The following is a 22,426-nucleotide window of genomic DNA, read 5'->3' as shown; positions in this document are numbered from 1 at the left end:
TTTCTTTTACATCACGTGGATGGCCGGGTGCATGTGTGTCACTTATCTGGGGAACACATGGCACCAGGATGCACTATGGGAAGAAGGCATGCCGGCGGAAACAGTGTGATGCTTTGGGCAATGTTCTGGAAAACCTTGGGTCCTGCCATCCATGTGGATGCTACTTTGACACGTACCACCTACCTAAGCATTGTTGCAGACCATGTGCACCCTTTTATGGAAACAGTATTCCCTGATGGCTGTGGCCTCTTTCAGCAGGATAATGCACCCTGCCACAAAGCAAAAATGGTTCAGGAATTGTGTGAGAAGCACAACAACAAGTTTGAGATGTTCACTTGGCCTCCAAATTCCCCAGATCTCAATCCAATCAAGCATCTGTGGGATGTGCTGGACAAACAAGTCTAAACCATGGTGGCCCCACCTCACAACTTAGAGGAGTTAAAGGATCTGCTGCTAACATCTTGGTGCCATATACAACAGCACACATTCAAGGGTCTAGTGGAGTCCATGCCTCGACGGGTCAGGGCTGTTTTGGAAGCAATTTTAGGAAGGTGGTCATAATGTTATGTCTGATCAATGTATATAAAGGAGTTATAAAAATAAAAGATTATTGGAATTGTTACATAATTATGACTCTGCATGCACTACAAATCCATTATGCTTTACCCATAAATCCTGCAGTCTGCATGATCTATTTATACTTGTTTTGTTGCCAAGTTTTTTTTCCAAGCTTGATTAAAAGTCAATTGATGTTTTAATGGTCGAAACTCTGATAACCCTGGTTACTTTATTCATGTTAACCATGGCAACCTTAAAGTTATTATTTAGAATCTGACTAGAAAAGTTATCTAGAAAATTAACACAAGCGTCTGCATAATACATATTCCACATATCACCAAATCTAAATATGGCTCTTTATCCAACATGCAAATTTATTTGAACAACTTGACTGCATAATGTTCAGAATAGTTAATGTAAATGTTCAGTTAGTTTGGCGCTCGGGTGGGGTAGTGGGGAATTATATTAGCCCTCTACCACTGGGATCCAGGGTTTGAATCTTCATCCTTTCAGTCGGCCGTTCAAGCATTTACATGACTACAGACATGACTAGCTGTGTCTGAGGGGGCTGGTCATTGCTCTGCGATGGATTAGCCTCTTATCCGGAGTGTGATACTGCATTGTGTCCTGTGATTTCAGAAAAAATGGGCCAACCGTGACCCTGGCTAGGATAAAACAATAAAACATAGTGGTAAAAACATAAAAAAGAAAGAAAATGGGACTATGGTAGCTTTGAGCTTTGAACTATCAGCTGAAAGGTTGAGAGTTAGAATCCCAGCTCCACCATGTAGCCACTGTTGGGCTCTTGAGCAAGGCCCTTAGCCGTCTCTGCTCCAGGGGCTCCGCACAGTGGCTGACCCTGCGCTCTGACCCCAACTTCCATAAATGCTGGGATACGCAAAGAAGGATGTGTGTGTATATACGAGAAGTCATAACATTAAAACCTTGTTTCTACACTCACTGTCCATTTTAGGAGCACTTTGTAGTTCTACAGTTATTGACTGTAGTCCATCTGTTTCTCTGCATGCTTTGTTAGCCCCCTTTCATGCTGTTCTTCAATGGTCAAGGTTTTATTTGGGTGGTGGGTCATTCTCAGCACTGCAGTGACACTGACATGGTGGTGGTGTGTTAGTGTGTGTTGTGCTGGTATGAGTGGATAAGACACAGCAATGCTGATGGAATTTTTAAACACCACACTGTCACTGCTGGACTGAGAATAGTCCACCAACCACAAATATCCAGCTAACAGCACCCTGTGGGCAGCGTCCTGGGACCACTGATGACGGTAACTCAAACTCAAACAGTAGCAATAGATGAGCGATCGTCTCTGACTTTACATCTGCAAGGTGGACCGACTAGGTAGGAGTGTCTAATAGAGTGGACAGTGAGTTTAAAAACTTCAGCAGCACTGCTGTGTCTGATCCACTCATACCAGCACAACACACACTAACACACCACCACCAAGTCATTGTCACTGCAGTGCTGAGAATGATCCACCACCTAAATAATACCTGCTGTAATTTTTTTTATATATTATGTGTGAAATATGTTTAGTACTTTACTTAGTAGTTATAAACCTTTTATTGTCCTACACCCTTCTAGGGCAAACTCGGTGTCCCCGGATTACCCGGCTATCCAGGAAGACAAGGCCCTAAGGTAAGTTTCTGAACATGCTAGCCGAGGTATGAAAAACCAAAATATGCTAATATTTACAATGAATGAGGCCTGACTGAAATTCTTGTCACATTAATATTTAAACATTTCCTTCCAATTATGGCTATTAAAAGGCTCTGTTTCATTAATAGCTTATCAGAGACAACAATTAATGTTAGGTTTATTCATAGTAATGGTCCTCCTAAGGTTAATTTGTGGTTAATTAAATCTAAAGCTAGATTAATGAGTGGAATTCGCTAATTGATTAGCCTCTGTGTTGGCCTGCAGGGATCGGTCGGCTTTTCTGGAGTGGCGGGTGTACAAGGAGAGAAAGGGAAGAGGGTAAATGAGAGCAATGCAGCGCTTCGTATGTATTTGCAAATGTGTATGTGTTCTTGGCTAATCTTTCTCCTTCGCAGGGATCAGCCGGTCCACCGGGAGTGGCAGGTGAACGGGGTCCAAATGTGAGTATAATAGCTTTTTTCCTTCCACACTGATCTGTTTATTACAGTTCATTGAACTTGTGTGTAGAGGTTCAGAGCAAAATGACTGCTTACCTGACGGAAAGGTTGGGGTTCGAGGCTGTCTGATTATTATTCACCAGCTTATTGTGGCATGGCATCAGGTTTAAAAGTCTCGCACATTCACTCTGACAGAAGCGTCACAGTGGCACAGCAGGTAGCACCAGGGTCCACTTCACCTCCGGCTGTTGTCTGGGAAGGTTGGCATTTTATCATTAAAAACAAGGAGAAAAATGTACTGGCTGCCTAAAAAAACACTTGGGAGTGTGTGATGTCTTTTAATGGACTATTTTTGATAGAGCAGGACCCACCACAACACTGAACAGTGTATTTCCATGTGGTGCAGGACCTACCACAACGCTGATCAATATGAAGCGGCTAGTAAAAATAAATGAATGATTTACTCTGACAGGGTGGCACAGTGGCACAGCAGGTAGTCCAAGATGCACATCACCAGGATCCTAGGGACTTTAGTTTCCCGATTTTTGGTCTGTAGTTTTCTCTCAGGGGCGGCCTGGTGGCTCTGTGGGTAGCACTGTCGCCTCACAGCAAGAAGGTCCTGGGTTCTATCCCCAAGTGGGGCGGTCCGGTTCCTTTCTGTGTGGAGTTTGCATGTTCTGTGTGGGTTTCCTCCGGGAGCTCCGGTTTCCTCCCACAGTCCAAAAACATGCAGTCAGGTTAATTGGAGACACTGAATTGCCCTATAGGTGAATGGGTTTGTGTATGTGTGTGTGTGTGTGTCTGCCCTGCGATTGACTGGCGCCCCATCCAGGGTGTTACTGTGTGCCTTGCTCCCATTGAAAAGCTGGGATATGCTCCAGCACCCCCCCCGCGACCCTAATTGGATAAGTGGTTAAAAAAGTGAACATGCAGAAGGTAGACTGGCTGCTCTTTAACTCTCACATTGCGACTAAATTGCTAGTTCTGTAACAATATTGTCATGACCGTGTTATATGGCAGTAATGATTCTGACGGACAACAGAGGCGGTTTATTTAGAGGACACATGACATGTTTATGGTTCGGAGGGCCCTCATAATGTTTAATGATGTTATATTGACCGCAGGGATCACGGGGAGGCCGAGGGGCACGAGGAGCTACAGGAGCACCAGGGGGCAAGGTAAGAGACTCTAATAATCTTATTTATATATATATATATATATATATATATATATAGCCTTAGCTGCTCATATAGTCTTAGGGGTATAAACCATTCTCAGCATTTTGTTTCAACCACCTTTGCCAATTTATAATGTATATACACGCACACACACACACACGCACACACACATATATCCTACAATCTCATCACAGGACCTACAGCTAGCTCTTGCCACAGTTGACAGCAAGGTACATGCATCTAGCATCAGAAAGAGACTACACACATTTGATTTTCATGGGAGGTGTGCAAGGAGGAAACCCTTGCTGTGAAAAAAAAAAAAAACATCAGGGCAAGACTAAAGTTTACCAGAGAAACACCTAGACAAAGACCAGGACTTCTGGAACAATGTGCTTGGGACAGGTGAATCCAAAGTTGAATTATTTGGGCACAGTAACAGAAGACATGTTTGGCACAAACCCAACACAGCATTTGAGCACAAGAACCTCATACCAACTGTGAAGCATGGAGGTGGAAATGTCATGGTTTGGGGCTGCTTTGCAGCAGCAGGGTCTGGCCAGCTCTCCATTATAGAATTCATGATGAATTCTTCACTGTATCAGAGGGTGCTTGAGGAAAATGTAAGACCATCTGTCCTAAAACTGAAGCTGAAGCGGAGGTGGACCATGCAGCATGGCAACCACCCAAAACATTCCAGTAAATCCACCATTGGCCAAGTCAAAGCCCGGATCTTAATCCTATTGAGATGCTGTGGGGTGATTTGAAACGGGCTGTGCATGCAAGAAACCCCTCAAACCTCACACAGCTGAAGAAATTTTGCATGGAGGAGTAGGAAAAACCTTCTCCCAGTCGATGTCAGAGACTGGTAGATGGTTATAGGAAACGTCAAATTGAGGTTATTTCAGCCGAAGGGGGAAATACCAGCTATTAGGGCATAGGGTGTCCTAACTTTTTCCTCACAATAAATTTCCATTTTTCATTACATTTTACAACTTGTGTTTCAAAGTAATTTTTAAAATGTTTTTTGTTTAGTTATATAAGTTCCATCTCTCAATACTGTTCAAATGAAGCTCATATGTTCATGTTTAAATTTGTTCAAAAAGATAAAGGTTCTCATGGGGTGTCCTAACTTTTTCACATATATATATATATATATATACAGTGTATCACAAAAGTGAGTACACCCCTCACATTTCTGCAGATATTGAAGTATATCTTTTCATGGGACAACACTGACAAAATGACACTTTGACACAATGAAAAGTAGTCTGTGTGCAGCTTATATAACAGTGTAAATTTATTCTTCCCTCAAAATAACTCAATATACAGCCATTAATGTCTAAACCACCGGCAACAAAAGTGAGTACACCCCTTAGTGAAAGTTCCTGAAGTGTCAATATTTTGTGTGGCCACCATTATTTCCCAGAACTGCCTTAACTCTCCTGGGCATGGAGTTTACCAGAGCTTCACAGGTTGCCACTGGAATGCTTTTCCACTCCTCCATGACGACATCACGGAGCTGGCGGATATTCGAGACTTTGCGCTCCTCCACCTTCCGCTTGAGGATGCCCCAAAGATGTTCTATTGGGTTTAGGTCTGGAGACATGCTTGGCCAGTCCATCACCTTTACCCTCAGCCTCTTCAATAAAGCAGTGGTCGTCTTAGAGGTGTGTTTGGGGTCATTATCATGCTGGAACACTGCCCTGCGACCCAGTTTCCGGAGGGAGGGGATCATGCTCTGCTTCAGTATTTCACAGTACATATTGGAGTTCATGTGTCCCTCAATGAAATGTAACTCCCCAACACCTGCTGCACTCATGCAGCCCCAGACCATGGCATTCCCACCACCATGCTTGACTGTAGGCATGACACACTTATCTTTGTACTCCTCACCTGATTGCCGCCACACATGCTTGAGACCGTCTGAACCAAACAAATTGATCTTGGTCTCATCAGACCATAGGACATGGTTCCAGTAATCCATGTCCTTTGTTGACATGTCTTCAGCAAACTGTTTGCGGGCTTTCTTGTGTAGAGACTTCAGAAGAGGCTTCCTTCTGGGGTGACAGCCATGCAGACCAATTTGATGTAGTGTGCGGCGTATGGTCTGAGCACTGACAGGCTGACCCCCCACCTTTTCAATCTCTGCAGCAATGCTGACAGCACTCCTGCGCCTATCTTTCAAAGACAGCAGTTGGATGTGACGCTGAGCACGTGCACTCAGCTTCTTTGGACGACCAACGCGAGGTCTGTTCTGAGTGGACCCTGCTCTTTTAAAACGCTGGATGATCTTGGCCACTGTGCTGCAGCTCAGTTTCAGGGTGTTGGCAATCTTCTTGTAGCCTTGGCCATCTTCATGTAGCGCAACAATTCGTCTTTTAAGATCCTCAGAGAGTTCTTTGCCATGAGGTGCCATGTTGGAACTTTTAGTGACCAGTATGAGAGAGTGTGAGAGCTGTACTACTAAATTGAACACACCTGCTCCCTATGCACACCTGAGACCTAGTAACACTAACAAATCACATGAAATTTTGGAGGGAAAATGACAAGCAGTGCTCAATTTGGACATTTAGGGGTGTAGTCTCTTAGGGGTGTACTCACTTTTGTTGCCGGTGGTTTAGACATTAATGGCTGTATATTGAGTTATTTTGAGGGAAGAATAAATTTACACTGTTATATAAGCTGCACACAGACTACTTTTCATTGTGTCAAAGTGTCATTTTGTCAGTGTTGTCCCATGAAAAGATATACTTCAATATCTGCAGAAATGTGAGGGGTGTACTCACTTTTGTGATACACTGTATATATATATATATATATACTGTATATGTATATATATATATATAAACCAGACCAGATATAACATTATGACCACTGACAGGTGAAGTGAATAACACTGATTATCTCTTCATCACGGCACCTGTTAGGTGGGATATATTAGGCAGCAAGTGAACATTTTATCCTCAAAGTTGATGTGTTAGAAGCAGGAAAAATGGGTGAGCTTAAGGATTTGAGCGAGTTTGACGAGGGCCAAATTGTGATGGTGGGTCAGAGCATCTCCAAAACTGTAGCTCTTGTGGGGTGTTCCCGGTCTGCAGTGGTCAGTATCTATCAAAAGTGGTCCAAGGAAGGAACTGTGGTAAATCGGCGACAGGGTCATGGGCGGCCAAGGCTCATCAAGGTATGTGGGGAGTGAAGGCTGGCCCGTGTGGTCCGATCCAACAGACGAGCTACTGTAGCTCAAATTGCTGAAGAAGTTAATGCTGGTTCTGATAGAAAGGTGTCAGAATACACAGTGCATCACAGTTGCAGGGCTGTTTTGGTAGTCAAAGGGGGACCAACACAATATTAGGAAGGTGGTCATAATGCTATGCCTAATCGGTGTATATATATAATATATAGTATACATACATGTAGTATACATAACTTTCATTCACACTTTGAAACACTATGAAACTTTTATGCCAGGACTTTGTAACATTGTAGCCAGTGGTTGTTAAAAATGTTAAGAACGTGTATCAGCCGTTCATGTGTAATATTTACATGGCACTTTTGTTTAATTAGGGCTCTGCTGCTCATGATGGTCCACCAGGTCCCACAGGAGACAAGGTATGTGTTAGCTATTAAAAACGTGTCCCAATTATTATTTCACAAGCAGGTTCTTACTCCAAAATGATAGTAATTGTGGGAACCAAGCTTGTTGCTGTTTTAAAACCTGTTAGCCTGAAACAAATATAAAACCACAAAAATGTATACATATAAAAATCTGCTGGTTAGGAAACTTTGCCTTGAGTCATGTAAATTTCTGCTGCACTAATGAAATTGTTTTTAACCCTGAAGAGATTATTTGAAATAGAAATACACGGTCTTTTAAATAAGCTTCAGCTACTTTAGAATGCTGCACCTCACATTCCAGTAAAATGAATAATTATATTATTTCTGTCTTATTCAGTTTATACTGACTGCCTTTCAAATCCTGCGTTGATCACAACCCCAGTTGGTTTAACTCATGCATATCCTGCTGATTTCCTAAAGCAATATAGCCCATTCTGTTCCCTAGTGGATTTGTTTTTTTTTATATTGTTCTTAAACCCTATAATAAAAGGCCTGGGGGATAATGGGAATGCAAGCATCATAACAATTAGATTAGATTTTATAAAAATAAAGCTCATTGTGTAGGTCGCTTTGGATAAAAGCGTCTGCTAAATGCTGAAAATGTAAATGTAAATAACAATCTTTATATTAAAAAGGTATTTGTTCAGTTAAGTCTTTTTTTATAGCTTGTCTTTAAACCCACCATTATTAATCAATATTACTGTTACTAGTTAATAAGCAATGTGATTAACTTAAGGTGTTTATGTAAAGCATTAAGATTTTGGACTCAAAAATAAAAGTGAATTAAACATTAAAAATTAAAATATTATTATTATTATTATCATCATTATTATTGTTATTATCATTATAATTATTATTATTATAATTATTATTATAATTGTTAATATTATTATTATTATTAATAGTATTCTTAATATTATTCATATTATTATTAATGTGCTTTGTAGTTTATTATTATTATTATTATGGGTCATAGTTTATTATTATTATTATTATTATTATTGTGGGTCATAGTTTATTATTATTATTATTTTATTATTATTATTATTATTGTGGGTCATAGTTTATTATTATTATTATTATTATGGGTCATAGTTTATTATTATTGTTATTGTTGTGGGTCATTGTTTTATTATTATTATTATGGGTCATCATTTTTTTAATTATTATTATTATTATTATGGGTCATAGTTTATTATTATTATTATTGTTATTGTGGGTCATAGTTTTATTATTATTATTTTTTTTTTTTTACTATTATTATGGGTCATAGTTGATTATTATTATTATTATTATTACTATTATTATTATTATTATTATTGTGGTTTATAGCTTATAATTTTTTTTTCCTCTGTTATGCACTTGTAGGGCCCTGATGGACCACAGGGACCAAATGGATTTCCAGGGCCCAAAGGACCAAATGTAAGCAACACTTATAATGCTAAATAGGTTTTCTGAAAGTAATTTCTAGTGTGTTTTTTAATTTTAAGTTGTTGTCATTATTCTAGGGCCCACCAGGAAAGGATGGGTTGCCAGGTCATCCAGGTCAGAGAGGGGAGCCGGTAAATATTTTTCCACATTATCTTTATAAACAGCATTTACAGCGGGTGTGATTGTCAGACAAAATAATTTCGGAATGTTTCTCTGTACCGAAACTTGGCACTTACTGATCAGTCTAAGGGCACTTTCACACCCTCACAATTTAGACAGAAAAATCTGTCTAAAAAAAGGTTTAGCTGACAGAGGACTGATGGTGCACTGTTCTACTGTGCAGTGGTGCTTGAACAAACATGATCTGATCATTAAAGTGGAAACCATAACTGTGACCTTGTCACAAAAGTCAACGTGTAGTATCAGAATTACATCTAGATAGGGTTAAGTCAGTCGGGAAACAAGAGCTGTCAAAAGGTGTGTTTGAAGAAAAAAATGAGTAGAATTAGCATAAACACCTTGACAAATATGAAACATAAGGGTTTATTAGTTTAATTTTTTTATTATAATTTTTTTTTTTATTTGCATTGCACAGGTAGATGGAAAAATGGATTTTTACTAAAAATCATTACATTTTGGAAGCAAATTGGACACAGTCAAGAAACAACAGGACAATGATTTAAACATTTCTTAAAATCTAAAATTAATTACTTAAGGAAATACAAGCTAAAGCTTTCACCATTGCTCTTATAGTCCTCTAACCAGTGGGTAGATGTGGGTAGTGTTTGATGGTTCAGAAATATGTTGGATTTTTGCTCCAGTAGACCCTATGAACCAATTCTATAGTGTCAGGGTCAGGCATCACCCCCTTATAGCTGTATTTGAAACTGCTGTCGACTGCTGATATATATTTATTAGTTAGTAATAAAGGTACAGTATATCTCTGAACGTCCTATCAGGCGATTAAATCCATGTGAATCAGCTTTGCTGTTATTTGCTTCATAACAGTTTGATCATAATGGTTCTGCATACAGGGATTCCAAGGAAAAACAGGATTGCCAGGACCAGTTGGAGTGGTTGGACCACAGGTGAGTCCGCAGTCAAGAACACTGGTGGTTTCTTCTTCTGATGAACATTGCAGTACATATTCATTAACACATACATAAGAATATTTGAGTCTGCAGTATGACAACCTGTGATGGCTTCTTTACGTCTCAGTACTTACACTGGAACAGCTCTACAACCCCAAATCAGAAAAAAAGACAGTATGCGACAGTATTGAGACAGTATGGAAAAAGCAAATAAAATCCTAACCTGTCCATAATAGAGAACTTTGAAATGATAAATGTGACAATGGCAACCCTGTACTGCTGCACACTTTAGGACATGATTGCAGAAAGAATATGACAAAATAACAGCTGAAAAACTTCATTGCAGGCCTGAAATGCAGGAATGGATGTTTATTAACAAATGAAATGAAGTTGAGCAGATACAACATGAAATATCTCAGGTTCATACTGTCTGCAATAAAATAAGAGTCAAAGTATATGTAAGAAACTCTGCACTTTTATGGATTCTTATCTTCCATACTGTCCCTTTTTTTCTAATTCGGGGTTGATTTACATAAGTTAAGTAATAGGATAAATAGCACCAATGAATACTAACATTTTAGATCTCAGAAATCAAGATTCATTGAAATGTCACTTGGAGCAATTTCAATTTAACTGAGAAAGCCATTCCAATAAAGTAAGTTTAGCTTCAAAGTCTTGACCTCAACTCTGTTGAGAATAGGGGAAAACCAACAATCTACCAGCAGGCTGGGCACTTTTATGTACAACAATTGACTTGTTCATCAGGTAGGGATTGCAGGAGGGCTTTCTAATAACTGCTGCTATTACAACCTCTGCTGAATAATTGAGATCAGTGCCTGACTCTCTTACCCCTTTTTCACCGATGTGGATCCGGCTCCGTTCCGGTTCGCAAACTTGATTTTGAACCGGTTCCGCATGTTTCCACCGAAAAAAAGAGGTTCCAGACAGCGAACTAGCTTTCTAATCTGGCACCACAGAATACTTGGTTTTGTCACAGTGTAGAGGTTTGGATGCTTTCACATGAGAATCTGCTATACCGTGTTTGCGCTGCACTTTCATTTTTTTTTAAGTTCACCTGATTACATTTTGAGCCAGTTTGCTGCTGATATTCGCTGATATTTTCAAAGAGATGAACTGTGTGATATGACGTGGTAAAAGTGACCCGGACAGTACGAAAAGCGCTTAACGTGAAAAATAAAGCTTAACATGGCTTGTTGTACTAAAACAATGACCGATGAATTTGGGCAGTACAGAGCACTTATAACCAGTAATAACGTTTCTGTGTCGTACTTTTAGTACATTAAGCCTTGTTACGCTTTTTTTACGTAAAGCTTTTTCAACTTTCCCGAGAAGCCGGTTCAGAACCCCGAGCTGCATAAACACCACACATGGAGTAAATACGTCTAAACACAGATACATGTGGAGCTTTAAGAGTGGATTTGACACAAATGGATGTACAAAACACCAAGGTTCAAAGAAACCTGAACAAAACCGGTTCAAGAACCAGAGCTCTTTTAGTGGAAAGGCGCTATCTGTGCGTGAAACGGATCTACATATGAAAAAGAAGCAGTAGGCTATTGCACATGTGTCTGAGGGGGTGTGCATTAGTCACGACTCTCATCGATCAGAAGTGGATGTCAGCAGTACAGAAAGTGAAATACGATCATTTGTTGCATGCGACTAGATTGGGAGGAAAACTGGGGAAAGAAAAAACAACAAATTTGATGGAACACTAGCATTTATTTAAGGAATTAAGGTAAAAAGAGCTAAGTGACCCAAATTATGGGTGTGCTTTTTGTGTAATATTTGACCCAGCAGATGGTGTTCCAATTTAGTCACAAAAATAATTGTAGTAGCACTGATAGAGATCTCAAGCCTGCCATGACATCCATGTGTCTTACAAGCTGTAGACCTTTCTATTATATAATTAATCCTGATAATTTGTGTATGAAATGGATCTGATAACAGATAAACCCTAGGTCTGCATTATTTAATTAGTAGTCTTCCAGTAGAATCTCTTATTTATAGGTAAGCTTACTGTCACAACATTTTTTAATAGTTAGATCAGTCCTGGGGCGGCATGGTGGCTCGGTGGGTAGCACTGTTGCCTCACAGAGAGAAGGTCCTGGGTTTGATTTCCAGGTGGACTGATCAGGGTCCTTTCTCTGTAGAGTTTGCATGCTCTCCCTGTGTCTGTCTGGGTTTCCCCCGGGTGCTCCGGTTTCCTTACACAGTCCAAAGACATGCAAGTGAGGTTAATTGGAGATGCTAAAATTGCCCTTAGATACCTGTGCCCTGGTGCCCTGTCCAGGGTGTTTCTATGTGCCTTGCACCCACAGAGAGCAGGCATAGGCTTCAGCACCCCCTGCGACCCTTATTGGTATACGAGTCCACATACCCGATATGACACAATTTTTAGGACTGATGCCATTCCCGATGCAACCCCTTATTTCTACCCAGGCTTGGTACTAGTCCCGAGACCGCACCACCCTGTGGCTAAACTATTTGTGCATGTAAGACTCAATGAGAGCAATGTATTTCTTTAATATCTCGTTTTTGAGGTAGGAGCATTGAGACTTGTTTACATGCTTATTTCAGGGTAAAACTGGAGAGACTGGAGCAGTAGGAGACAGAGGACACCCTGGGACACCGGGACCTCCCGGTGAGCAAGGTCTTCCTGGGCCTGGAGGCAAAGAAGGTGCCAAGGTTAGTACACACCAGCACAGTTATTATCGTCATGTTAGCATCATCCTTATAAACTTTATTGTTGGTAAATCTCGCTAAGTGCTTGCTAATGACATCCATTCATCAATATTCTCCAGGAGCAGACACACAGTCAGGGGGTCTAGAAATATTAATAGATAAATAAGTAAGCTCTCAGCACATGGTAAAACTCAATAATATACTTTATTTTTCTATATTTTTCTGCTTTCCAGGGTGATCCTGGGCCCATGGGGGCTCCTGGAAAGAGCGGTCCTGATGGGCACCGTGGGTTCAGGGGAAGCAGAGGCATGCCGGGCTCCACGGTAACTCATCTCGGTTCATCTGATCTCGTCTGCGTAGACAGCGGGATTGGCACCCTGCGCGGTGCAGAGAATGTCTTTGAGAATACAAAACAGTAGTGCTGTAGGCGAACAGTGTTGCGGCGTAAATAATTCATGGTGTTTGTTTCTTGGTGTTTTCTCAGGGTGCTGCTGGTTTGAAGGGTGAGGAAGGACCTCCCGGTGCTGCAGGAGCAATCGTAAGTAAACTTTGAGATGGCACAGTGGAACTGATTGACCTAGTGTTGTCTATATTAGCCATGTCAGAGGAAAACAAGTGTGTTGATTGCTGTATATGTGAACGTCCCACAGGGTGCCACAGGAGAGAGGGGGTCTTCTGGAACTACTGGTGGGATTGGTTTGCCTGGACCTGCTGGAGGAGTGGGGTCTGTTGGACCAATGGGGGAGAAGGGAGAACCAGTAAGAATCCCAAATTACTTTGAAATGTCACAGCCATAATTATGAAATTGCTTAATAGCATGACTTCCCATGGAGCTATTTTATTCATTTCATTTTCATTTACTACATTATTCTGGTCAGGGTTGTGGAAGGACTGGTTCCACTGGAAACCATTGGCCGCAAAGCAGAAATACAATTTATTGCATGGCTTTGGCTATTGCCCTTCAGACATAGACACTCATGTACAGCCAGTAGCACTGCTGAGAATTAACCCTGGGTCTCAGCAGTGATGGGCTAGCGTAATAGACTGTTGCACCACCTGAGCACTGCTACTATTGTTATTGTTGTTATTATTTTTATTGTTGTTAATAATAATAATAATATACTTTTAAATTAATTAGGAGATTTAAACCTGGGTCTCAGCGGTGGTGGGTTAGTGTAATAGACTGCTGCACCACAGGCAGTCATAGCTCAGTGGTTAGAGCTCTGGGCTGTCAATCAGGAGTTTGAGCATTTTAATCCCAGCTCCCCCAACCAACTACTGGGCCCTTGAGCAAGGCCATTAACTTTCTCAGCCTCAGGGGCAAATAGGGTAAAATAGGCTGACCCTGCTATTCTGATAATACTGATGAAAGTATATATAGTTTAATTACAGCATTGTTCTTATGCAAATGTACAGTCATTTCAAACCTGGATGACAGAGCTGGACATACATGCATGATTTATGTATAAGATATATTCTGAAATATTCTGTTACGTTACTGAGTGAGAAAATTTGGCTGTACAAGTGATGCTTAATCCCTGATAATTGTAATGCAGCAGTATTTATTATTTTGCTATATTTGTTGTTTGTTTATTAGGGAGAGAATGGACCTACTGGCCCTGCTGGAAAGGATGGAGAGCAGGGGCCTATTGGTTTACCAGGGCCTTCTGGTCCACCTGGACCACCTGGAGAGGATGGAGATAAGGTACTGATTAAACTCCTGCATACTTTAAATCTTTGTCATTGACACTTTTATGATGGCTGGCCTGGTTATGGTGTGTGTATGTGTGTTTCTACAGGGAGAGACTGGAGGTCCGGGACAGAAAGGAAGTAAAGGAGAAAAAGGAGAGCCAGTAAGTTGTTCTTTAGATATATTAATATTAGATTAAAAATAATAGATTATTAATATAAGGATTAGATTTGGTTAGAAGCTGAATGAGAATGTTTTATTGTTTTGTATCTTGTTTCTTAGGGACCTCCAGGACCATTGGGTCCTCAGGGACCTCATGGACACCCTGGCTTACCAGTATGTGCACTTTTATATCTCACTAACACAGTCATATGTGTATGTTAATAAATCCCACTTTAACTATAGATAAACTATATATGAAACTTTAATATAAATATATAATATACATATAATATAATATCAATATTAAAGAAAAGAGCATTCATATATATATATATTATACCATTGCAGAGCAGGTATTATTTAGGTGGTGGATCATTCTCAGCACTGCAGTGACACTGACATGGTGGTGGTGTGTTAGTGTGTGTTGTGCTGGTATGAGTGGATTAGACACAGCAGCGCTGCTGGAGTTTTTAAATACCATGTCCACTCACTGTCCACTCTATTAGACACTCCTACCTAGTTGGTCCACCTTGTAGATGTAAAGTCAGAGACGATCGCTCATCTATTGCTGCTGTTTGAGTTGGTCATATTCTAGACCTTCATCAGTGGTCACAGGGCACTGTTGGCTGGATATATTTTTGGTTGGTGGACTATTCTCAGTCCAGCAATGACAGCGATGTGTTTAAAAACTCCATCAGCATTGCTGTGTCTTATCCACTCATACCAGCAAAACACACACTAACACACCACCACCATGTCAGTGTCACTGCAGTGCTGAGATCATCCACCACCCAAATAATACCTGCTTTGTGGTGGTCCTGTGAGAGTCCTGACCATTAAATAACAGGGTGAAAGCAGGCTAAAAAAGTATGTAGAAAAACAGATGGACTACAGTCAGTAATTGTACAACTACAAAGTGCTTTTATATGGTAAGTGGAGCTGATAAAATGGACAGTGAGTGTAGAAACAAGGAGGTGGATTTAATGTTATGGCTGATCGGTGATTTTATATATATATATGAAAGCTGCTCTATATATAAATATATAATGCTTTACATTATATATGAAATATAGAAAGCCAACAAATTAAACGCTAAATTAACTTTCAGGGAGCCGACGGGGAGCCAGGTCCTCGGGGCCAGCAGGGAATGTATGGCCAGAAAGGTGACGAGGGAACTCGAGGACTAGTAGGAGGCACAGGGCCACTGGGCTTGCAGGTAAATCAATTCCATTGAGTTTTATTGCTCACAGCTAGTGGAGTTCAGCACTAATATAGTGCCTCTAATGACCCGTGTGTGTGAGCAGGGAATGCCAGGACCACCTGGAGAGAAGGGAGAAAGTGGCCATGTTGGATCGCTGGTAAAAATACACTTTCTTTCTGTTTTTAACTGTAATAAATTCTCTTATGCCTTTTTATGTTATTGGATCCTACTGAAGTGAATCCTGCCCAACAGAGATAAAGTGGTTTTCTGTGGATTCTCCATTTATCAGTGTTATGCCTGAGTCTGCAATGTAATTGTTTCAGTGTTTGGCCTTATGTGGTAATGCGAGTGGAAAGCGACGCACAATCACTTGCTTATTCAGCACTGGTGTGCATCTAAGCAGAAATGCTGCCATGGTCCCATTGGACACTGTAAACCATATTCAAAGTTGGCAACGTAAGCTTAAGTTTTAAATGTTCTGATAAATAGGATTTTTTTGTATCCAGACCTGCAATACAAAGTTACACAAGTCTATTTTTATTGCTGCTTGTCCAGTTTTTTCTGGAATTATGAAGTACATCAGTTACTATAACTGTAACGGTAAAGCTCTGTCACATGAGACTTTCATTCTTCCCTGCTTCAACATATTTTATTTCCTTTAACATGTTTGCATGTAAAGTGATCAGCATTCATTTGTAGATTACACCCCAACTTAGAAGTTGCAGCATGACTGCTTGATACTTTCTGGTGCTGCTGCTGTTTATAGGTTTAAATTTTCCTTTACCAGTTTTGAATGTGAGCAATTACAATTACAACTATTTTGTTGCTATTTTATTTATGCATTTTCTTCCCTTTCCCAATTTTAGCTCACCAAATTCATCTTCTGCTTCCCATTCACATCCTATGAGGGTACATTTGCCTGACACTTGCTCCCTCCAACATGTGTGCAATCCACCAACCCATACTTCGGGTTAATTTGCATGCAAGGCCAGTCTCATGCTGCTCTTTGCTTTCCTTCACTTCTGTACAGGCGCCTCAGGCTCCTAAACAGGGTCCTTACACAGCCTTTTTAGTCTGTTTTTCTAAGTGGCCAATTTTGTCTGCTGCAGGCACTGCCAATTGAAGTCAAAGACGAATTCCTTTATCTGCCATATATACATATACAGGTGTACAGTACTTCAAAATTCTTCTTTCACATATCCCAGCTTGTTTGGAAGCTGGGGTCAGAGTGCAGGGTCAGCTATTGTACGGAGCCCCTGCAGCGGAGAGGTTTAAGGGCCTTGCTCAAGGGCCCAACAGTGGCTGTATGGCAGAGCTAAGATATACAGTGTATCACAAAAGTGAGTACACCCCTCACATTTCTGCAGATATTTAAGTATATCTTTTCATGGGACAACACTGACAAAATGACACTTTGACACAATGAAAAGTAGTCTGTGTGCAGCTTATATAACAGTGTAAATTTATTCTTCCCTCAAAATAACTCAATATACAGCCATTAATGTCTAAACCACCGGCAACAAAAGTGAGTACACCCCTTAGTAAAAGTTCCTGAAGTGTCAATATTTTGTGTGGCCACCAATATTTCCCAGAACTGCCTTAACTCTCCTGGGCATGGAGTTTACCAGAGCTTCACAGGTTGCCACTGGAATGCTTTTCCACTCCTCCATGACGACATCACGGAGCTGGCAGATATTCGAGACTTTGCGCTCCTCCACCTTCCGCTTGAGGATGCCCCAAAGATGTTCTATTGGGTTTAGGTCTGGAAACATGCTTGGCCAGTCCATCACCTTTACCCTCAGCCTCTTCAATAAAGCAGTGGTCGTCTTAGAGGTGTGTTTGGGGTCATTATCATGCTGGAACACTGCCCTGCGACCCAGTTTCCGGAGGGAGGGGATCATGCTCTGCTTCAGTATTTCACAGTACATATTGGAGTTCATGTGTCCCTCAATGAAATGTAACTCCCCAACACCTGCTGCACTCATGCAGCCCCAGACCATGGCATTCCCACCACCATGCTTGACTGTAGGCATGACACACTTATCTTTGTACTCCTCACCTGATTGCCACCACTCATGCTTGAGACCATCTGAACCAAACAAATTAATCTTGGTCTCATCAGACCATAGGACATGGTTCCAGTAATCCATGTCCTTTGTTGACATGTCTTTAGCAAACTGTTTGCGGGCTTTCTTGTGTAGAGACTTCAGAAAAGGCTTCCTTCTGGGGTGACAGCAATGCAGACCAATTTGATGTAGTGTGCGGCGTATGGTCTGAGCACTGCCAGGCTGACCCCCCACCTTTTCAATCTCTGCAGCAATGCTGACAGCACTCCTGCGCCTATCTTTCAAAGACAGCAGTTGGATGTGACGCTGAGCACGTGCACTCAGCTTCTTTGGACGACCAACGCGAGGTCTGTTCTGAGTGGACCCTGCTCTTTTAAAACGCTGGATGATCTTGGCCACTGTGCTGCAGCTCAGTTTCAGGGTGTTGGCAATCTTCTTGTAGCCTTGGCCATCTTCATGTAGTGCAACAATTCGTCTTTTAAGATCCTCAGAGAGTTCTTTGCCATGAGGTGCCATGTTGGAACTTTCAGTGACCAGTATGAGAGAGTGTGAGAGCTGTACTACTAAATTGAACACACCTGCTCCCTATGCACACCTGAGACCTAGTAACACTAACAAATCACATGACATTTTGGAGGGAAAATGACAAGCAGTGCTCAATTTGGACATTTAGGGGTGTAGTCTCTTAGGGGTGTACTCACTTTTGTTGCCGGTGGTTTAGACATTAATGGCTGTATATTGAGTTATTTTGAGGGAAGAATAAATTTACACTGTTATATAAGCTGCACACAGACTACTTTTCATTGTGTCAAAGTGTCATTTTGTCAGTGTTGTCCCATGAAAAGATATACTTAAATATCTGCAGAAATGTGAGGGGTGTACTCACTTTTGTGATACACTGTATATATATATATATATACACACATAGATACATGGCTACGTGGATACATGGCTATCACTCGCTGTCCCTGAATGCTGGAGTTGTAGAGCCTATTGGCTCTGGGGACAAAGAACCTTTTTAGTCTGATATATACATATACACATTACATCTTCAACATAATGTTATCTTAATAAACGTGTAACTGTATAAATTTAACATGTGAACTTTTGGTTATTCATGTGATTTTTGTGAATACCAATATCAGGGGTGGCAGAAAACAAGTGTGACTTTAGAATTTAACTGGGGGCAGTGGTAGCCTAGTGGGCAAATCTTTGGGCTGTCAATCGGAAGAAAATCCAGTCGGTTCAAATCCAGGCTCTGCCATGCAGCCACAGTTGGGTTCTTGAGCAAGGGCCTTAAAACTGTCTGCCCCAGGGGCGCCATACAATGACTGACCCTGCGCTCTAACCCCAGCTTCCAAACAAGCTGTAATCTACAAAAAAAGCATTTCATTGTACTGTACATGTGTATGTGTATATAGGACAAATAAAGGCTTCTTCTTCTTCTTCTAATGGCCTGAGAGTTCTATAAAAGAAAAATCTCCAAGGCTGTGGACTGCATTTGGAAAATGTACACAATTTGTTTTGCCTATACAGAAACGTACTTGCATGACTGCACAGCGGAACTTTTAAATCAATAACCTACCTCGCAACTCTATAAATCTCTATTGATTCCACGATGCGTTTTTGAGGGTTGTGACAGGTAGCTGAGACAGGAAAGCAGAGCGAGATAGGAGGAGAGGAGAGACGGTGCATTAGAGGGTGTGAGACGCTGGATTGAGGTGCTGGTTTTGGGGAAGGAAAGCGGCGTGACAGCTGTTAATCAGATTACCGTGATCCTGGGCTAGCTAATGAGTGCATTGCTTTGTGTGCATTGGCAGGCGTAAAGGAATGAGAAACCAGATTCAGGAAAGATCAGCTTTATGCCCTGATTAGATGCATGCTGAGGATCATGGGATTTCTGGCTCTTCGAGTCAGCACAGTCTGGTAAATTCTTCTTCCGAACGCTTTCCAACTGGGTAGACAGATGTTGCCTGGATGTTGCAAGGCTCGAGGCTCAGGCAGCGGGTCAGGCTTTGCTAAAACACTGGGATTTGTTGGCTGTGCAGGATAGGTCAGGGTTCTGGTCAGGTTGATAGTGGAGAAGGATTTTAGAAGTCGGTTGAAGTGGTGATGCTTATTGCTTATCACTTGCTGTGAGACGTGTAGGAGGAGAGAGGAAGAAAGAGAGAAAGGAAAATAAGGAGAACGAGACTGGCTCTGATGGTCTGTCAACTCTTTGTCAGGGTGTTATGTTGAGCCGCACAGAAAACCTATTTTTTTACATTGACCGAAAGTAAAAAAAAAAAGTGCTGATAAAACAAAGAAAGTAGCTGTAAGACTGGCAGCACTGGCAGGACGGGCAAGGAAATAAGACTGGACAGTGTGTTTCTGTTTGATTGTGTACTTGTCTGCATAATGATCTGCCTCTGTCAATTAATACTTGTTTTTTTTTTTTGGTCTTGTTTTATTAGGGCCCTCCTGGACAGCATGGTCCTCGAGGACCACCAGGATCCATCGGTCAAGAGGTAAGTTTTGCTGTTATATTGCTGACCAACAGTATGTGGACACCTGATCATAGACATGTTGGACGTCCTGTTTCAGAATCATTGGCATTTAGGTTGAGTTGTTTCCCTAAGGGCGCATTCACATGAGAAGTGGCAAAACCGCTTTGCTCCGTCTGTGCCATTGTTTTCTATAGAGTGTGGCATGCACCGCACACTTTTGCCCTACTGCAATGATTCTCAAAGTTCACCTGATTGAACTTTGACCCAGTTTTCTGCTGACCTTTTCGAAGCGCCTTCAATGAGATGAACTGTTTGATATGACATGGTAAAACCGACTCAGGCAGTACGAACAGCGCTTATTGTGAACAGAACATAATGTGACTTATTGTACTATGCCAACAAGCGAGGGTTTTTATTAGTGGAGATGGGCGGCACGGTGGCTAAGTGGGTAGCACTGTCGCCTCACAGCAAGAAGATCCAGGTGGGGCGGTCCGGGTCCTTTCTGTGTGGAATTTGAATGTTCTCCCAGTGTCTGCGTGGGTTTCCTTCAGGAACTCCGGTTTCCTCCCACAGTCCAAAGATGTGCAAGTGAGGTGAATTGGAGACACTGAATTGCCCTATAGGTGAATGGGTGTGTGTATGTATGTGTGTGTGTGTCTGTATTTGTGTCTGCCCTTCGATGGACTGGCGCCCCGTCCAGGGTACTACTGTGTGCCTTGCGCCCATTGAAAAGCTAGGATAGGCTCCAGCATTCGGCTTGGAATGGAAGTTTCTCCACACTATCCATGTCTTTGTGTATTCTGCTTGAACAAGATAGGGTTGTCTCCCAACTGAAAGCATATCATTTATATTGTGTATTTGATTGTATGCACATGATAACAATGTATGTGGCTAACACTCTACAAGACATCTGCAAGAGTCCTGTGGTGTCTGTTACTAGGACATTACCAGCAGGCCCTTCAACTCCTGTATATTTTGAGGTGGATTATTTTGCTGTACATCTTGGTGCCATTTTTTTCATGGGTAAACAATGATTTTATGCCCAGTTGTCCACATGATCTTTGAGAAAACAGATCCGGTCCGGCCCAGATGACATAGCCTTTATGTCCTCTGGCTTCCTACAGGGTCTTAAAACCTGACCAACACTCTATACTCAGTCCAGACACAACTGAAGTCACATATAGCTGCAGGTCAGGCACAACTGAAGTCACATGTAGCCTCAAGTCACATTGGGCACATCATTGTATAAAGAAAAAGTGTCAAGAAACCACTGATACACTGTGAACATTATTAAAATGTACAGTGGATTCAGAAAGTATTCTGACAGGTCAGGGAGGTCAGAAAGAATCAACCGGTTACTTTAGAAGAGCTCCAAAATTAATGGCGCTTGCAGTCCTTTGAAGTTCCTTTGAGGTTTCTTTGAGGTTTCTTTGAAGACGCAACTTGTTTCAAAAATGTGTCAGGAAACCACCGATACACTTCACATCCTGGTGCCATTTTTTCTACTGGTAAATGATGCTCTTGTGCCCAGTCGCCCACATGATCTTGGAGAAAACAGGAGTCGTTGGAATAGTCAACACTGCCTTCCCATCATCAGTGCTTTCAGTGGTGGACAGGAGTTGGTATGGACACTGGCCTCACCATTGAATTATCTGCAAATGGAACCACTTTTGTTGGTCCGGCCCAGGTGCTATAGCCTTCATATGCTCTGGCTTCATACAGGGTCTTAAAACCTGACATATACTCAGTCCAGACACAACTCAAGTCACATGTAGCCCCAAGTCATTATTGGGCATTGGGTTTTAAAGCAGTGTCAGGAAACCACAGATACACTATGTGAACATTATTAAAATGTACAGTGGATTCAGAAAGTATTTCAACAGGTCAGGGAGGTCAGAAAGAACCAATCGGTTATTTTCAAAGAGCTCCAAAATTCAGGGCGCTTGCAGTCCTTTGAAGTTTCTTTGAAGACACAACATCAAAAAAGTGTCAGGAAACCACCGATACACTTCAACTTCTGTACATTTCGATGTGGATCATTTAGGTGCCATCTCTTCCACGGGTAAATGATGCTCTTGTGCCCAGTCGTCCACATGATCTTGAGTGGACAGGAGTTGTTGGACTAGTTAAC

General features: G+C 41.5%; 1 protein-coding gene across 1 annotated transcript in view; it reads left to right on the top strand.

Moving 5' to 3' along the window:
* Window positions 1-22,426, top strand: part of col5a3a (collagen, type V, alpha 3a) — a 180,503-nt gene that overhangs the window by 130,064 nt on the left and 28,013 nt on the right. Inside the window, exons 31-48 of the mRNA XM_063015234.1 lie at window positions 2,161-2,214; window positions 2,500-2,553; window positions 2,631-2,675; window positions 3,797-3,850; window positions 7,415-7,459; window positions 8,834-8,887; window positions 8,974-9,027; window positions 9,931-9,984; window positions 12,586-12,693; window positions 12,924-13,013; window positions 13,175-13,228; window positions 13,341-13,448; window positions 14,288-14,395; window positions 14,490-14,543; window positions 14,663-14,716; window positions 15,651-15,758; window positions 15,847-15,900; window positions 20,263-20,316. Of these exons, the coding sequence (XP_062871304.1) occupies window positions 2,161-2,214; window positions 2,500-2,553; window positions 2,631-2,675; window positions 3,797-3,850; window positions 7,415-7,459; window positions 8,834-8,887; window positions 8,974-9,027; window positions 9,931-9,984; window positions 12,586-12,693; window positions 12,924-13,013; window positions 13,175-13,228; window positions 13,341-13,448; window positions 14,288-14,395; window positions 14,490-14,543; window positions 14,663-14,716; window positions 15,651-15,758; window positions 15,847-15,900; window positions 20,263-20,316 (1,206 nt within the window). The remainder of the gene's footprint in view (window positions 1-2,160; window positions 2,215-2,499; window positions 2,554-2,630; window positions 2,676-3,796; window positions 3,851-7,414; window positions 7,460-8,833; window positions 8,888-8,973; window positions 9,028-9,930; window positions 9,985-12,585; window positions 12,694-12,923; window positions 13,014-13,174; window positions 13,229-13,340; window positions 13,449-14,287; window positions 14,396-14,489; window positions 14,544-14,662; window positions 14,717-15,650; window positions 15,759-15,846; window positions 15,901-20,262; window positions 20,317-22,426) is intronic.

This window comes from Trichomycterus rosablanca, chromosome 2 (genome assembly GCF_030014385.1).
Source record: "Trichomycterus rosablanca isolate fTriRos1 chromosome 2, fTriRos1.hap1, whole genome shotgun sequence".
NCBI lineage: Eukaryota > Metazoa > Chordata > Actinopteri > Siluriformes > Trichomycteridae > Trichomycterus > Trichomycterus rosablanca.
This window is presented reverse-complemented; position numbering and strand designations above follow the sequence as displayed.